This window comes from Rhinopithecus roxellana, chromosome 13 (assembly GCF_007565055.1).
Source record: "Rhinopithecus roxellana isolate Shanxi Qingling chromosome 13, ASM756505v1, whole genome shotgun sequence".
Taxonomy (NCBI): domain Eukaryota; kingdom Metazoa; phylum Chordata; class Mammalia; order Primates; family Cercopithecidae; genus Rhinopithecus; species Rhinopithecus roxellana.
In genome coordinates this window covers 111,398,122-111,414,646 of record NC_044561.1, presented here as the reverse complement: position 1 = coordinate 111,414,646, position 16,525 = coordinate 111,398,122, and the positions used below count along the sequence as shown (strand labels likewise).

At 39.0% G+C, this 16,525-nt stretch overlaps 1 protein-coding gene and 1 pseudogene across 3 annotated transcripts in view; one reads left to right on the top strand and one right to left on the bottom strand.

The window, feature by feature from the left end:
• The window catches only part of DHX35 (DEAH-box helicase 35), a 79,886-nt gene that overhangs the window by 53,463 nt on the left and 9,898 nt on the right, over positions 1 to 16,525 (bottom strand). For all 3 annotated transcript variants that reach the window (XR_747036.2, XR_004052795.1, XM_010355357.2), the window contains exons 3-4: positions 16,221 to 16,313; positions 3,630 to 3,707 (exon numbers count right to left, since the gene is read on the bottom strand). Coding sequence is in view for 1 of the 3 variants with exons in the window: in XM_010355357.2 (XP_010353659.1) it covers positions 3,630 to 3,707; positions 16,221 to 16,313 (171 nt within the window). In the remaining 2 variants the exon portion in view is untranslated. The remainder of the gene's footprint in view (positions 1 to 3,629; positions 3,708 to 16,220; positions 16,314 to 16,525) is intronic.
• LOC104655838 lies at positions 9,322 to 10,220 on the top strand (annotated as a pseudogene).

Sequence of the window (16,525 nt, the reverse complement as noted above, 5' to 3'; positions counted from 1 at the left end):
GCTTTCAAAACATCTGATGAAACCAGAAAGTTATCCTACACTGCTCTACCTCTGGTTGGTTGTATTTCCCAATGACCAGCATTTCACCAGGACAGACTTGTTATTGTTATTGTTCCAATTTCAGCCCTACACATCATTATATTATAAATCTCAGAATATGGTACAGGTAGAGAATGTGTGCATAGAGATACTAGGAACTGATGGAGAAAATAGGCTTATAAGAATGAGCATACATAAATATATACACCTACAATGTACCCACAAAAATGTTAAATTTTAAAAAATGAGCATAAATTAACGAATCTCTGTAAAAATATAATCATTTTATGAGTCTACAAGGTAAAAGCCAAACCTGTTTATTCTTACTCCTTCACTGTTTGAATACATCTGCTATAAAAAGTATGTATTTTCGCCGGGCGCGGTGGCTCAAGCCTGTAATCCCAGCACTTTGGGAGGCCGAGACGGGCGGATCACAAGGTCAGGAGATCGAGACCATCCTGGCGAACACAGTGAAACCCCGTCTCTACTAAAAATACAAAAAACTAGCCGGGTGACGAGGCGGGCGCCTGTAGTCCCAGCTACTTGGGAGGCTGAGGCAGGAGAATGGCGGGAACCCGGGAGGCGGAGCTTGCAGTGAGCTGAGATCTGGCCACTGCACTCCAGCCTGGGCGACAGAGCAAGACTCCGCCTCAAAAAAAAAAAAAAAAAAAAAAGTATGTATTTTTATTTTCAAACTCTATTTTTAAATCTTTGTTATTTATAATCACACAAGGTTATATTCTATTGGTTTTTTAACAGATTTTTATCCCTATCACTTTAGTTCTGCCCCCAATAACCTCATCAACTAGACTGGACAAATACTATCTTTTTGACAGACCAAAAGGAAAGGGAGGTAAAAAGACCAAAAAAAAAAAAAAAAAAAAAAAAAATCACTGAGCACCTACTACTGGCAAGTACTGTGCTCTAAGCTTTCACAAATTTGTATCTCATTAAATATACACACAGCCCATGAGGCAGACAAGACACTGTTGTATTTACAACTGAAGAAATTGAAATAAGACAGGTGTTAGAGCTTATTCTGAAATCATTGGTCAGGGAAGACCTGGTCTTGAAGTCAAACCCAGGCCACATGAGTTCAACAAGCATCCTCATTACTAATTGCCTCTCACAGAGATCAAGCAACAGCTTATACAATCTGTTTTTAGGCTCTGAGATTGTTTGCAGATTTTAGTCTGCACATAAAGTACTTTCTGAGATGTAGCATTTCAAACTTGACAGCTCTATTAATATTACATGCTCTTTGCTCTTTCAAGAGAAAGCTGTGGTTTCATGGACGTTATCCATGGCTACAAATTTGGAACTAAAATGCAAACTGATTAAGAGCTGGGATTCCAAACCACAAACAGGAAAGATTGCTCCAATTTTTAGGTAACTGAGTCATCTTTTAGTGACAAAAAAGATTAACTCCAGCATTTGCAACTTAGTTTCCAAACTGTTACCACCATTTTCATACAAAAACACAACACACACACACAACTTGTAAAACTGTATAACTTCTTTTTTTTTTTTTTTCTGAGACGGAGTCTTGCTCTGTCGCCGGGGCTGGAGTGCAGTGGCCGGATCTCAGCTCACTGCAAGCTCCGCCTCCCGGGTTCACGCCATTCTCCTGCCTCAGTCTCCCGAGTAGCTGGGACTACAGGCGCCCGCCACCTCGCCCGGCTAGTTTCTTGTATTTTTTAGTGGAGACGGGGTTTCACAGTGTTAGCCAGGATGGTCTCGATCTCCTGACCTCGTAATCCGCCCGTCTCGGCCTCCCAAAGTGCTGGGATTACAGGCTTGAGCCACCGCACCCGGCCCATAACTTCTTAATTGAACACCATTGGTGAAAATGAACTTTAGGCAAAATGACGACACAATAATTAAAACTCAGTACAGAACAAAAATAACTTGAGGAAACAGAATTAATTTCTTGTCCAGGTAAAGACTGCAAACTAAAGGCCCTACTTCCTTCCTTTTCTATAAGCTTTTGGAGATAGGGTAAAGGTTGGAGTACAACTCACTGCAGCCTTAAAACTCCTGGGCTCAAGCGATCCTCCTGCCTCAGCCTCCCAAGTAGCTGGGACCACAGGCAGGTGCCAGCATGCCCAGCTAATTTTTTTAAAAATTGTTTTGTAGAGACAGGGTCTTGCTATGTTGCCCAGGCTGTTCTCAAACTCCTAGGCTCAAGCAATCCTCTTGCCTCAGCCTCCCAATGTGCTGGGAATACAGGCATTAGCCACCACATCCAATCTCTCAGAGCTAATTCAAAAACGACAAAAGAATTTAAACATACTATCAACGAAAAACTTATGGTGGCTCCGACTTCTACACAGTGATCCTCAATTGCCAAAAGGCAGTGAGCAAAGTCTGCACAGTTCGCAGGGACAGCGTGAATCAAGAATTTTGTATCAACAAAAACCACAACTGAACATTCTCAAGCATATTTAAAAAAAAAAAAAAAAAAAAAAGCTGAATGATAAAATTCAGCCAATACAAGAAATAAAAGCAAAATAAGCAATTAAAGGTTGGCAAAATCATGGAAAATAACTAATGATGAGTACTGAATCCATTTAAGCTAGAATTAAGGTTAAACACCTGTGAGAATTATGATTAAGAACATGTACATTATAAATATTGAAATGAAAATAACAGGACTGTATCTACGACAAATGGAGAAAGCAAAGGTGGAAAGAAGAATACATGCTAATTTTCTCTTCTTTCATAACAGGAAACTACAAGGTATAATTTGAAATATAGGTAACATCCTGAGGTTTTTTGTACTCTTCTTACTTTTCAAGCTTTAATAAATTATTTTGGGGTGAACATTTATCCAAAGTACAGTCGCTACTCCTATTTCACTAAAGTTCCCTATTTTGTTAAATTCAATAAAAAATAAATATTAAATATGATCTCATTTTAATAAAATTATTTCTATCCAGCCAGTTAACCATTCATCTTCACCTTTAAGAGAAACTTGGAATGATGTTCACAAATGTTCACATTGTTTATGTTGGATGGTGAAATTTGGGGCTTAAAAAATATTTTGTTTTTTTATTTCCTCAGCACTTTATTACTTAAAATGTTCATAATGTGCAGGATCAATTTAACAAAAATATTCAAATCATAATTGTTTTAAAACTGAAGACCTGGCCAGGCACGGTGGCTCATGTCTGTAATCCCAGCACTTTGGGAGGCCAAGGCGGGCAGATCACAAGGTCAGGAGTTTGAGACCAGCCTGGCCAACATGGTGAAACCCCGTCTCTACTAAAATTACAAAAAAAATTAGCCGGGCGTGGTGGCACATGCCTGTAATCCCAGCTACTCGGGAGGCTGAGGCAGGAGAATTGCTTGAACCCGGAAGGCAAAGGTTGCAGTGAGTTGAGATCCCTCCATTGCACTCCAGCCTGGGTGACAGAGTGAGACTCTGTCTCGGGAAAAAAATAAAAATAAAAATAAAAATAAACCACAAAAACTGAAGACCTACATTCTTAAGGAGCAACTTCTATTCATTTAAAGCCTTTAGGAAATGTAAACAAATCACAAATGTAGACAACACAGATAGAATCTTTCCAATACAAAAAGAAACTCACTGTAACAGCAGCCACCCTCCGAGGCTGGGTCACTCCTACCACTCTTCCTTCGGCTGTCCAGCCGGCTTCTGCAAGGTACTACAAACAAAATCACATATAAGTATACATACGACACCACTTTTCCAGAACAGTCTCCCCCAAGATGCTCCCATATTGTGTTAAAGTCACTAAGAAAGGAAAAAGCACGGTTATTGTCCCAGCAGAACTTTGGGAATTATTTTACAGATGGAGAATCTGAGGCTTGGTAATGTTAGGTAATTAAGTTCACATCAACGCTGATCAACAGAAGAACTAAGGCACAATTCCAGCATTCTGACACCCCAGTCCTGGAAAATCACCATGTTCTACAGATGCCTCAAGGAACAAAAAATTATCCATAGGTCACTCAAAACAGTGCTAAATCTGTAGAAAAAAGAATCTTTAAGCACATATAGAGATGGTTCAATATAAATATCAACCATACAACACATTTCAGTCATATTAAATACAACAACTGGATTTTATATATATGACTATATACCATTACATTATATTAGTACACATATATAAAATTTGATTGATCAGGAACGGTAACTCATACCTGTAATCCCAGCACTTTGGGAGGCCGAGGCAGGCAGATCACTTGAAGTCAGGAGTTCAAGACCAGCCTGGCCAACATAGTGAAACCCAGTCTCTACCAAAAATATAAAAATATAGGTGGGTGTGGTGGCACGTGCCTGTAATCCCAACTACTCAGAAGGCTGAAGCAGGAGAATCACTTGAACCTGGGAGGTGGAGGCTGCAGTGAGCCAAGACTGTGCCACTCCACTCCAGCCTGGGTGACAGAAAAAGATTCTGTCTCAAAAAAAATAAATAAATAAAAATTAAAATTAAAAAAAAAATTGCTTAAGTGTATTTATCTGAGTTATGTACTTATTTAATATCTATGTATTTATTTGATTATATGCACTTAAAATCCAACATGGATAACAGTGGTTATCAGTTACATGTTTTTCTAACATCTAATTGTTTTACAATGAACATATATTACTTCAACACTAGAAAAAAGATTCTAAAAGTTATTGCATGTATCTGCTCATGTGTTCAAAAGAAATAAAGGAAGGATAATATAGATACTAAGAAAATGGTTGTCTACAGGGAATGGGTGGGAAAGTCGTAGAAAGAAGGGGAAATGGAGGCAAGGTAACAGGGATAAAGAGGGCGTGTCAATGCTCTCAATAGATCTTTTTGTGTAGCTCTGACTCTCAGAACCATAGCCATGCATGTTTCCCATACTTTTTAAATACCCAAAAGACAAATAAAACCAACCAGGATGTGGAGGGAAACCTAAAGGAAAGACAAACACTAACAGATGACCCTTTCTATACTACAAATGAATAACATAACCACACTGCAGGGGGTGGAGAAGAACTAACCTAAGTAATGATGGAAAAATATATCTTGACTGGATGTTGTAAGGCTAAAGACAGAACTGGACATAAATGCTGTAATATAGTTAGTAAATATCCAAACAAGGTTATGAGTTAGCAATTCTGAAACTATTTTAATGAATCCATAAATATACTGTAGATAATAAGGACTAAGCTTCTCGTTGCAGAGAAGTTATAAATAAAGAAAGGCTCAAAGGAGCCCTATGGTATTAGACTGGAATCAGAAGCATCTGCATAAACTCATGGTGTTTAAGATATAGATGGATAGACAGATACAGATAGCTAGATTTTTTACAATGTATTGCTTAATATTCATACATATATTTCCTAAGTCTGCTGAGACTCAGCAATGACATCTCAGTAGCAATGAGCACTCTAGCATCCAGATCATGATTTCTTTTTTTCTTTCTTTTTTTTTTTTTTTTTTTGAGACGGAGTCTCACTCTGTCGCCCAGGCTGGAGTGCAGTGGCGCGATCTTGGCTCACTGCAAGCTCCACCTCCTGGGTTCATGTCATTTCTCCTGCCTCAGCCTCCCAAGTAGCTGGGACTACAGGCGCCCGCCACCACGCCCAGCTAATTTTTTGTATTTTTAGTAGAGACGGGGTTTCACCATGTTAGCCAGGATGGTCTCGATCTCCTGACCTCGTGATCTGCCCGATTCGGCCTCCCAAAGTGCTGGGATTACAGGAGTGAGCCACTGCGCCCGGCATTTTTTTGGTTTTTTTGTTTGTTTGTTTGTTTTTGAGATGGAGTCTCGCTGTGTTGCCCAAGCTGGAGTACAATGGCATGATCTCAGCTCACTGCAACCTCCGCCTCCTGGATTTAAGCGATTCTCCTGCCTCAGCCTCCCTAGTAGCTGGGATTACAGGTATGCACCACTACGTCTGGCTAATTTTTTGTATTTTTAGTAGAGATGGGGTTTTGCCATGTTAGCCAGGCTGGTCTCGAACTCCTGACCTCAGGTGATCTACCCACCTTGGCCTCCCAAAGTGCTGGGATTACAGGCATGATTCACCACGCCCAGTCCCAGATCATGATTTCTAAACATCATTCTCCAATAAAAGGAACCAGGGCTTGTGTAGGAAAAATATAAGACAAGCCTGAAACATCTTGTAGTACTAGAAAGTAAGGAAGTGGTCAAAAAAATGAAAGCCTTTAGAAAGAAAACAGGAGCCAAAATGAAGGAGCTCCTAATGTTCAAAGATGAAACAATTCGAGCAACACGATAAATAATGACAGTATTGGGCTTTAACACATAGAAAAAAATAAGTATCTATGAATCCATATTGATACACGCAAATAATCTAACAAATAAATGAGGAAGAAAGCACAGTTCTTCCTTACAGAATATTACATTTAATAAAGATAGAGGGAAAGAGGAGAAAAGAAAATCATCATTGCTGCAGACAAGATCCACCGAGGTGGATGCTAAACTTAGTAGGTGAGAGTTGGAAGAAAAGCAGAATATTTGCAGTATGAAAATATGTCCCCCAAGATACATATCAACTAAAAAGGGAAAGGCGGTAGCTTCATAGGCAAAAGTTGGAACCTTAACCAAGTGACCAAAGTTGCTATTACCTGCGACAAAACATACCAACGTTACGAACCCTTGAAATGATGCGCTGAGGATACAATATCATTTCTGTAGTATTCTTGCCAAAAACACATAAGCTCCTCCTAATCATGAGAAAACATGACATAAACCCAAACTGAGGAACATTCTACAAAGTAAATCCCATTATTTTAAAGTGTCAAGTTCATGAAAGATGAAGACATACTGAGGAATTCACACCACCTGGAAAAGATCTAGGGAGATATAACAACTAAAAGCAATGTAGGATCCTAGAACTAAAAAAGAACCTTAGTAGGAAAACTGATGAGATTTAAATAAGATCTATAGTCCAGTTACTACTACTGTCCAAGTGTTAATGTCCTGCTTTCCATCTTTGTACTAGCAGCGGAGTAAAGAGTATAAGGGAATTCTGTATTGTTTTTTGCAACTTTTCTATTAGTTTAAAAGCAGTTAAAAATAAAGTTTAGAAAATGACTGTAAGAAACAAAGCATTGTAGATAATGTAGGGTTTTTGCTATTAAAAACTAAAAAGTTTATCTTGTATTAAATACCCACACAAAATACTACCAACCACCCCAATCAACACAAATACAAAAACAGAACTATAAGAATAATACCTAAGAGTCAATGAGCACCTTACTAAGTGCCAGGAACTGTGCTGAGTGCCTTATATGCATTATCCCATTTAATCCTCAAAACGAAACCTATAAGGAAGGTAACATCATCATCAAGAATACACAGATGAGGAAACAAAGAGGCCACATAATTTGTTCAAGGAAACAAATAAAAATCTGTGTCCTGAACTTCAAGCTCAGCAAACCAGTCATGACACATAAACAGAACAAAACATATTATCCAACTTCAAACAGACATAGCCAATCTCTTAGCAGTAGTGAAAAATAATGTCCATAAAAACAAACCTGTCCATAAAGCTAGTCACCTCAATACTAGAAGACTGAATCTGTGATTCAGACTTCTACGGCATGCTTATGATTGCTGAGAGGTGGAAATGTAAAGCTACTGAAAAAGCAGGTGTAGCGCTGACGTCAAGAGGCAGCGGCCTGTCACTGAGGGAGATCACTAAAACATAGCTGAAATCCATCTGAGTTCTCCACTTTTTAAGGATCACCCAATCTGGGCTTCTGGCTAAAGGACAAAAGTAGGAAGAACTCCACCAATAACAGTACTAATAAAAACTGTACTTAAGAAGAGCTTGTATTCATAGCTCTTTTTTTTTTTTTTTTTTTTTTACAGAACTCTAGTAAAAAATATATATATATCATCTAGGTTCTACCTATAGTTTGTAGAATTTCAAAATTATTAAGTATTTGGTGCTTTTGCATGTTGTTTTTTCCCAAGAAAAGGTACTATATAAATCTAACAAAACAGAAAAACCTGCTCCGTATCCTTGCTGTAACCTTTAGTTCCTCAGTCATTCCAATTTTCCTAGGCCATAGCCCAAACTTAGCTTCACAATAAGTTGAAAACAGTGACTGTCTCAGGGACGGGGAACTGAGTGGCTAGGAGAAAAGGGAATACTCCATAGGAGATGTAGCAGATATTTGGACCAATAATACAATCTATCATAATGATCTAGTCATTTTCAACGGCAAAGCTTAGGAGATTCACTTTTCACCATTTATTCCTCTGTTCTTTGTGAATTTTGTACCATGTAAATGTATTTCCTATTTTTAAAAAGTGTTTATAATAAAATGCAATTCCTTAAAATAATTCAATTCAAATGCACGTGTGTTTTGAGCCAGCAACCCCCATAAGTATTTTATTTATTCTATAAAAATATCTATATGTGTGCAAAATGATTTATGTGCAAACCAACTCCACTGCATCATTGTGATAATACAAAACTGTAAACAACCTAAATGTCTATCAACTGGGGATTGGTAAATTATGTTCACATACTAGCATCTATGGAACTGGAAAAAAACCAGTAATACATTACGTGGAAAAAAAAAAGATAAAGTGTGAAGGCATTACCTGACTTCAAAATACACTACAAAGCTATAAACAGAACAGCATGGTCCTCACATAAAAACAGACACACAGACCAACGGAACAGAACAGAAAATCCAGAAATAAATCCACACATTTAAAGTCAAGTGATTTTCAACAAAAGCACCACGAACACATCTTAGAGAAAGGACAATCTCTTTAATAAATGGTGCTAGGAAAACTGGATAATCACATGCAGAAAAATGAAACCAGTTCCCCAACTCTCACCACATACAAAAATCAAATCAAAATGGATAAAAGACTTAAATGAAAGTCCCATAAGTATGAAACTACCAGAAAAAAAGAGAAGGGAAACACTTCATGACACTGGTCTGGGCAAGGATTTTTTTGTATATGACCTCAAAAACACAGGCAACAAAAAGCAAAAATAGACAAATGGGATTGCATCAAACTAAACAGCTTCTGTATAGCAAAGAACACAATCAAAAAGTGAAGAGAAAACCTACAGAATGGGAGAAAATAAATGCAAACTATGATCTGATAAAGGGTTAATATCTAGAATATATAAGGTGCTCAAACAATTCAATAGCAAAAAACTAAAAATCCAATTTAAAATGAGCAAAAGGGTGTGATTCCACTCTGCGTGGCTATTCTCTGGAGCAGGGGTCATTTATCTCTATCTGCCTTCTCTCCCACCTAAGTACACGCCACCACCCCATGGAAGATTCGATGGACATGGACATGAGCCCTCTGAGGCCCCAGAACAATCTCTTAGGTTGTGAACTAAAGGCCAACAAAGATCATCACTTTAAGGTGGATATTCATGAAAATGAGCACCAGTTATCTTTAAGAACAGTCAGCTCAGGGGCTGGTGCAAAGGATGAACTAACTGCACACTGTTGAAGCAGAGGCACAATGTTGAAGGCAGTCCAATTAAAGTAACACTGTCAACTTTAAAATGTCTGTACAGCCAATGATTTCCCTTAGCGGCTTTGAAATAATATCACCGGTGGTCTTACAGTTGAAGTGTGGCTCAAAGCCAGTACATATTAGTGGACAGCACTTAGTAGCTGTGGAGGAAGATGCAGAGCCAGAAGATGAAGAGGAGGATGTGAAATTCTTAAGTATATCTGGAAGGCGATCTGCCCCTGGAGGTGGTAGCAAAGTCCCAGAGAAAAAAGTAAAACCTGCGGCTGATGAAGATGATGATGATGATTTTGATGATGAGGAAACTGAAGGAAAAGCGCCAGTAAAGAAATCTATACAAGATACTCCAGCCAAAAAAAATGCACAAAAGTCAAATCAGAATGGAAAAGACTCAATGCCATCAACACCAAGATCAAAAGGACAAGAATCCTTCAAAAAACAGGAAAAAAAGTCCTAAAATATCAAAAGTTCTGTAGAAAACACTAAAGCAAAAATGCAAGCAAGCATAGAAAAAGGTGGTTCTCTTCCCAAAGTGGAAGCCAAATTCATCAATTATGTGAAGAATTGCTTCCGGATGACTGACCAGGAGGCTATTCAAGATCTCTGGTAGTGGAGGAAGTCTCTTCAAGCAAATAGTTTCAACAATATGTTTAAAATTTTCCATCTTATTTCATTTCTGCAACAGTTGATATCTAGTTGTCCTTTTTATAACACAGAGTGAGAACTTTCCCTACCGTATTTGATAAATGTTGTCCAGGTTCCATCGCCAAGGCTGTGTTGTCCAAAATGCCTGTTTCGTTTTTAAAGATGGAACTTCACCCTTTGCTTGGCTTTAGGTATGTATGGAATGTTACGACAGGACATAATAGTACTGGTGGTCAGACATGGAAATGGTGGGGAGACAAAAATATGTGAAATAAATGTGAAATAAAACTCAGTATTTTAATAAAGTTAAAAAAAATGGGCAAAAGACCTGAACATACATTTCTCAAAAGAAGATGCACAACAGGTGTATTATTTCATATATATATAATGATGCTCAACATCACTAATCATCAGGAAAATGCAAATCAAAACCACAATGAGATACCACCTCACCCCAGTTAGAATGGCTACTATCAAAAAGATGAAAGAAAGTAAATGTTGGCAAGAATGTGGAGAAAAGGGAACTCCTGTACACTGTTGGTGAAAATGTGAACTAGTACAGCCACTATGGACAACAATATGGAGATTTCTCAAAAAATTAAAAACAGAACTACCATATGATCCAGGAACCCCACTACTGGGTATTTATTCCCAGCAAAGGAAACCAGAACATCAAAAAGACATCCACGTTCCCATCACTACTCACAACAGCCAAGATACAGAATCAGCCTAGGTGTCCATCAACAGATGAATGGATTTTTAAAACATGATATATATACGCAAGAGAATACTATTCAGCCATAAAAAAGAATGAAATCCTGTCATTTGCAACAACACAGATGAACCTAGAGGACATGATGTTAAGTAAAATAAGCCAAGCACAGAAGGACAAATACTGCATGAGCTCACTCACGTGTGGAATCTAAAAAAGTTGATCTTACAAAAGTAGAGAATAGAACAGTGCAGAGGGGAGAGGGTGACAGGAAGTAGGGAGAATAAGAGGTTGGTCAACAAGCACAGAGTTACAGTTAGGTAGGAGGAATAAGTTCTGGTGTTCTACTGCACAGCAGAGTGACTATAGTTAACAATAATGTGCCATCGACTTCAAAATAGCTAAGAGGAGTCTGAAAGTTCTCATCACAAAGAAATGACAAATATTTGAGGTGATGGATATGCTAATGACCCTGATTTGATCATTATATAACATATACACATATCAAAACATTACACTAAATCCCATAAATATGCATCGTTATTATGTCAATTCAAAACAGCTTTTTTAAAAAATGAAAGAATAAGTAAAAAAAAAAAAAAGACAAGGCATACTAAAACATGTATAGATGTTTCATGTTTAAAATAGGGCATATATGTGCATACACACACACACACACTCACTTCTCTGTAAATGCATGAAAAAATTTCTACCAAACAACTGATAATATTGATTATAACTGCACAAAGGAAATGAGTACCAGGAAGACAGGGCAGAAGGAAATCTTTTTATGGCCCTTTGTGCCTTTTGAATTTAAAACCATGTGAACCTATTAATGTTCAAAAATAATAAAAAATTCGGCCGGGCGCGGTGGCTCAAGCCTGTAATCCCAGCACTTTGGGAGGCCGAGACGGGCGGATCACGAGGTCAGGAGATCGAGACCATCCTGGCTAACACGGTGAAACCCCGTCTCTACTAAAAAATACAAAAAACTAGCCGGGCGACGAGGCGGGCGCCTGTAGTCCCAACTACTCGGGAGGCTGAGACAGGAGAATGGCGTGAACCCGGGAGGCGGAGCTTGCAGTGAGCTGAGAGCCGGCCACTGCACTCCAGCCTTGGTGGCAGAGCAAGACTCCGTCTCAAAAAAAAAAATAAAAATAAAAAAATAAAAAAATAAAAAATAAAAAATTCAAATCTTAAAATTAAAAGAAAAAAAACTACCTTTGTTTGCCCACATTACCCAGCCTAGATCCTCATCCCTCCTCTTTCTCCTTCCCACCAGTTTTCCCTGGACTTAGTAACACAGCAGGCCCTCTCTGTTCCCTGGCAGCTAAACCTTACAGGGGTAAATGGTCAAATCACTGTGATATATTTATCATTGTTCTAAATACCTGCCACCCATTCCTATGGGAGGATTATATATGCTGCCACCCCGTTGCCATCAGGCCTGGCCATATAACTTGCTTTGACCAATGAAATGTGAGCAGAAGGGCCACTTTCGGTCAGAAGTTTTAAGAGCTATCTGATGATTCTGCCATCTACCACAAGACCAACAAGTCCCTCACAAGAGCAGTACCATCAGCCTAAGGCCCAATGATGATGTGATAGAATCTCGAAGCCAACCCAAGATAACCACATAGTATGAGCAAGAAATAAACCTTTGTGCTTTTAAGCCACTGAGATTTTCAGGTTCTTTGTTACCAGAATATAGTTTATCCTAAGGTGACTACATAACATCACAGACTAATTCCCAAACAATTCTGGAACATCATGTGGCCTTTTACCTCTGTTCTATATTCCATAACCTCACTACTCTCTACAGTGTCCTCACCTATAAAATGAAGACAACAATGGTGTTTGCTTCATAGGGTCATTGAGGGTTAAACAGATCAACATGTGTAAAATCACTTTATGCAGCACTTACTACTGTTATTAGCTGTTATATTATTGTTATATTACTCTCTAAATGACAATCACACAGTAATTTAACCTTTGTCCCGTTTCTTCCTGTAAGAAATGAGTAACTTACTAGGCTCTCAATTCCATCTGCATATATGTTTATCTTTTTCCTCTAGGCCACCATTTCTTCTCCTGTATGCATTTCAAATTGTCCTTCACTAGGTCATTCTCCTCTGTCTACCTTTTCCTAGCTGTCTATTGAGAAACTTTTAAAAAATAACTATATCTGGGTCCCAACCTATTAATAAACCCATTATTGAGAATGGAGTTGGGGAGCAGACAAAAAAGAAGACCTACACAGATGTTGGCATGACCGCAAGTCTGGACCAGGCAGTCAACAATACATCACTAACATACTCAAAAATGCAAAGGGATTTTTATCATCTTCCCCTTAGACACCCTTAACCCTAAAACCCTACCACTGGACGTGCTGTCTCCAAGATGAACAACTCAGGACCGAACCAGTTCTCCTGCTCCCTGGCCGCTCTGTTGGCTGCACCTGCCACCTACCCACCTCTCCAGAAACCTCACTCTTTCTTTGCTTTCTCTAACCATGAACAGTCTCCTCGTTCCTCTGCCATTTCCCTGGCTGCCATTCTATCTCCTTTCTGCTCCTGACTCCTAAATGTTGATGCTCCTAGGACTTTGTCCTTAATCCTCTTCTCAGTTATTTCTGTTCCATCTCCTTCCTGCATGTATCAGAATGTTCAATCCCTATGTCCACACTTTCTACATCTGACCTCCACCAAGCTTCAGATTCCCATTCCAATCTTCCTGCTAATAATGTCATCAAAGGCCATCAATAATATAGGAAAAAATAAATCTGTTTAAAAGCAAACAAGTTAATTTCCCCTCAAAATTTTTTTTTTTTTTTTTTTTTTTTTTTTTTTTTTTTTTTTGAGATGGAGTCTCGCTCTGTCACCCCAGCTGGAGTGCAGTGGCCGGATCTCAGCTCACTGCAAGCTCCGCCTCCTGGGTTTACACCATTCTCCTGCCTCAGCCTCCCGAGTAGCTGGGACTACAGGCACCCGCCACCACGCCCGGCTAGTTTTTTTTGTATTTTTTAGTAGAGACGGGGTTTCACCGTGTTAGCCAGGATGGTCTCGATCTCCTGACCTCGTGATCCGCCCGTCTCGGCCTCCCAAAGTGCTGGGATTATAGGCTTGAGCTACTGTGCCCGGCCAAAAAAAATCTTTACTGTACTATCACATTTAATATTAGCACTGTTCGCCAAGGCAGCAAGTCATGGTCAGTCAGTGTGCACCTTTGTCCCCTCCCCTTTGTCATCACAAATATCCATGTATTAGATCGGTGCAAAAGCACCAACCTAAGTTTCTAGTATCTACAGACCCTAACGCTAAAATTGTTCTCCTCCCTATCCTTATCAGATTATCCCACTATCAGCTCTTGGTTGAGGACCCCGTTACACCACCCTTCTCCAGACCACTGCAATAGCTTTCTATGGCCTGCCTCCTCCAGTTCCTAAGTCACCTTATATCTCAATACAATCATTTATCTAAAACTCAGCTTATCATGTTGCTCACTTGCTTGCAAACCCTACAAGGACACAACCACTGTGAATATCTTAGACAGTATTTACTAAAGTTGAACACAGGATCCAGCAATGCTACTCTTAAGTAGAGCCCAGCAGGAGAATGTGCACGTATGTTCACCAAAGACAAGCACATGAATGTTCACAGCAGCACGATCCATAACTAAAAACTGGGAATGACTCAAATGTCAGTAACAATAGGAAAAATAAACAAACCATGGAATACTCATATAGTGGAATACTAACTAGCAGGGGTTAACAGTACATTTCACATTTCTGTAAAGGGCCAGATGGTACATTTTTAGGTTTGAGGATCGTAGGGTCTCTGTCAAAACTGTTCACCCTGTGTGGTAGCCTGAAAGCAGTCACCGGCAATGTATCAACAAGTAGGTGTGGCTGTGTGCCAGTAAAGATTTCTCTACAAAACAGGCAGTGGGCTGCATCTGGCCCACTGGCTGTGACTTGCTGAACCCTGCTATGCAGCAATGAGAATGAACAAACTGCAACTAATTCAACAACAAGGAAGACTCACACATAATGTTGGACAAAAGAAGCTATATTACTCCTTTACAAAATTTAAAAAATAGGCAAAACTAATTTATGAGGTTAGTAGCCAGAATAAGAGCTATCTTTGTGTTCATGATTACAGGGGTAAGCAGAGAGGGCAGTTAGAGACCAGAACAGGACACAGAAGAAGAGTTCTTGGGGTTTTGGTAATGTTCTGTCTCTTGATCTGGGTGCTAGTAACACAGATGTATTCCACTTGCAGAAACATATCAAGGTGTACAATTATGATATAGGTATTTTTCTACATATATTTCTACATATATTTCATACTTCAAGAAAATTAATATTAAAAAATGAAAGAAGAACCTGCAAAGTCTCTCAAACTCGGTCAGCCTTCACTCTTCAAGTTAAGGTTCTTAAGGCATACTCTGAACTCACCCTATACTTCTCCACCCCAGTATCTCTAACCACAATATTCACTGGCTTGGAATATCTTCTCAGTCAGCTCCCACTGATAATTCGAGGTCAAATTCAAATGCCAATTCCTTTACAAGGCCTTTCTTGATCCTTCTTTCTACTCCTATCCACACCACTTAGGATTTTTCCTAGTAAGTAAGGGTTCTTCCATAGCACTGCATAATTCTATAATGACCAACTTTTATTTACAACTATAGCAATATTCATTTTACCCAACCACTTCAACTATAACTATTTAAGGATAAAAACTCTGTATTACACATCTTTGAATAAGTCTCCATTGTAACTTTCAGAGGATGGCTATTCCATTACTATTTTGGAATTATAATAAATTGAAGACAAACTATTACTTTAGTACTCACCAAAGAAATTATAAGCCCTAAAAGTTTAATATTAAAAATATCTAGTTGCCGGGCACGGTGGCTCAAGCCTGTAATCCCAGCACTTTGGGAGGCCGAGATGGGCGGATCACGAGGTCAGGAGATCGAAACCATCCTGGCTAACACGGTGAAACCCCGTCTCTACTAAAAATACAAAAAACTAGCTGGGCGAGGTGGCGGCGCCTGTAGTCCCAGCTGCTCGGGAGGCTGAGGCAGGAGAATGGCGTGAACCCGGGAGGCGGATCTTGCAGTGAGCTGAGATCTGGCCACTGCACTCCAGCCTGGGTGACAGAGCGAGACTCCGTCTCAAAAAAAAAAAAAAAAAAATATCTAGTTGAAGTGAACATTTCCTGAGAGGAGATCTTAAAAATGTAAATGATAGTAAAAAGAGTTCTCAAGTTACAAAATCCTTCCAGCCAAATCGAAGTGTAAAGACACATATTAAATATGTACTCACCTGAGGAATCTGTGTGCTCTTCCCACATCCCGTTTCACCAACAATCACCACTGTCTGATAATTTTCTATCAAGTATAAAATATGATTCCTAAGCTGAAAAAGAATAACACACCTTGTAAAAAGCCATACATTGTCTCAAAAGACCTAAACAACAACGATATTGAAACATTATGAAATGAGCTGTTTTCAAAGGAAAGTAAATTTTAAACAGAACTATCAAAATGTTTTTCTAACTCTCAGGTACTGTTGTTCCTCTCAGCATGAGCGAATACACCTGCAATCAAGTGTAACACCAAAATACATGC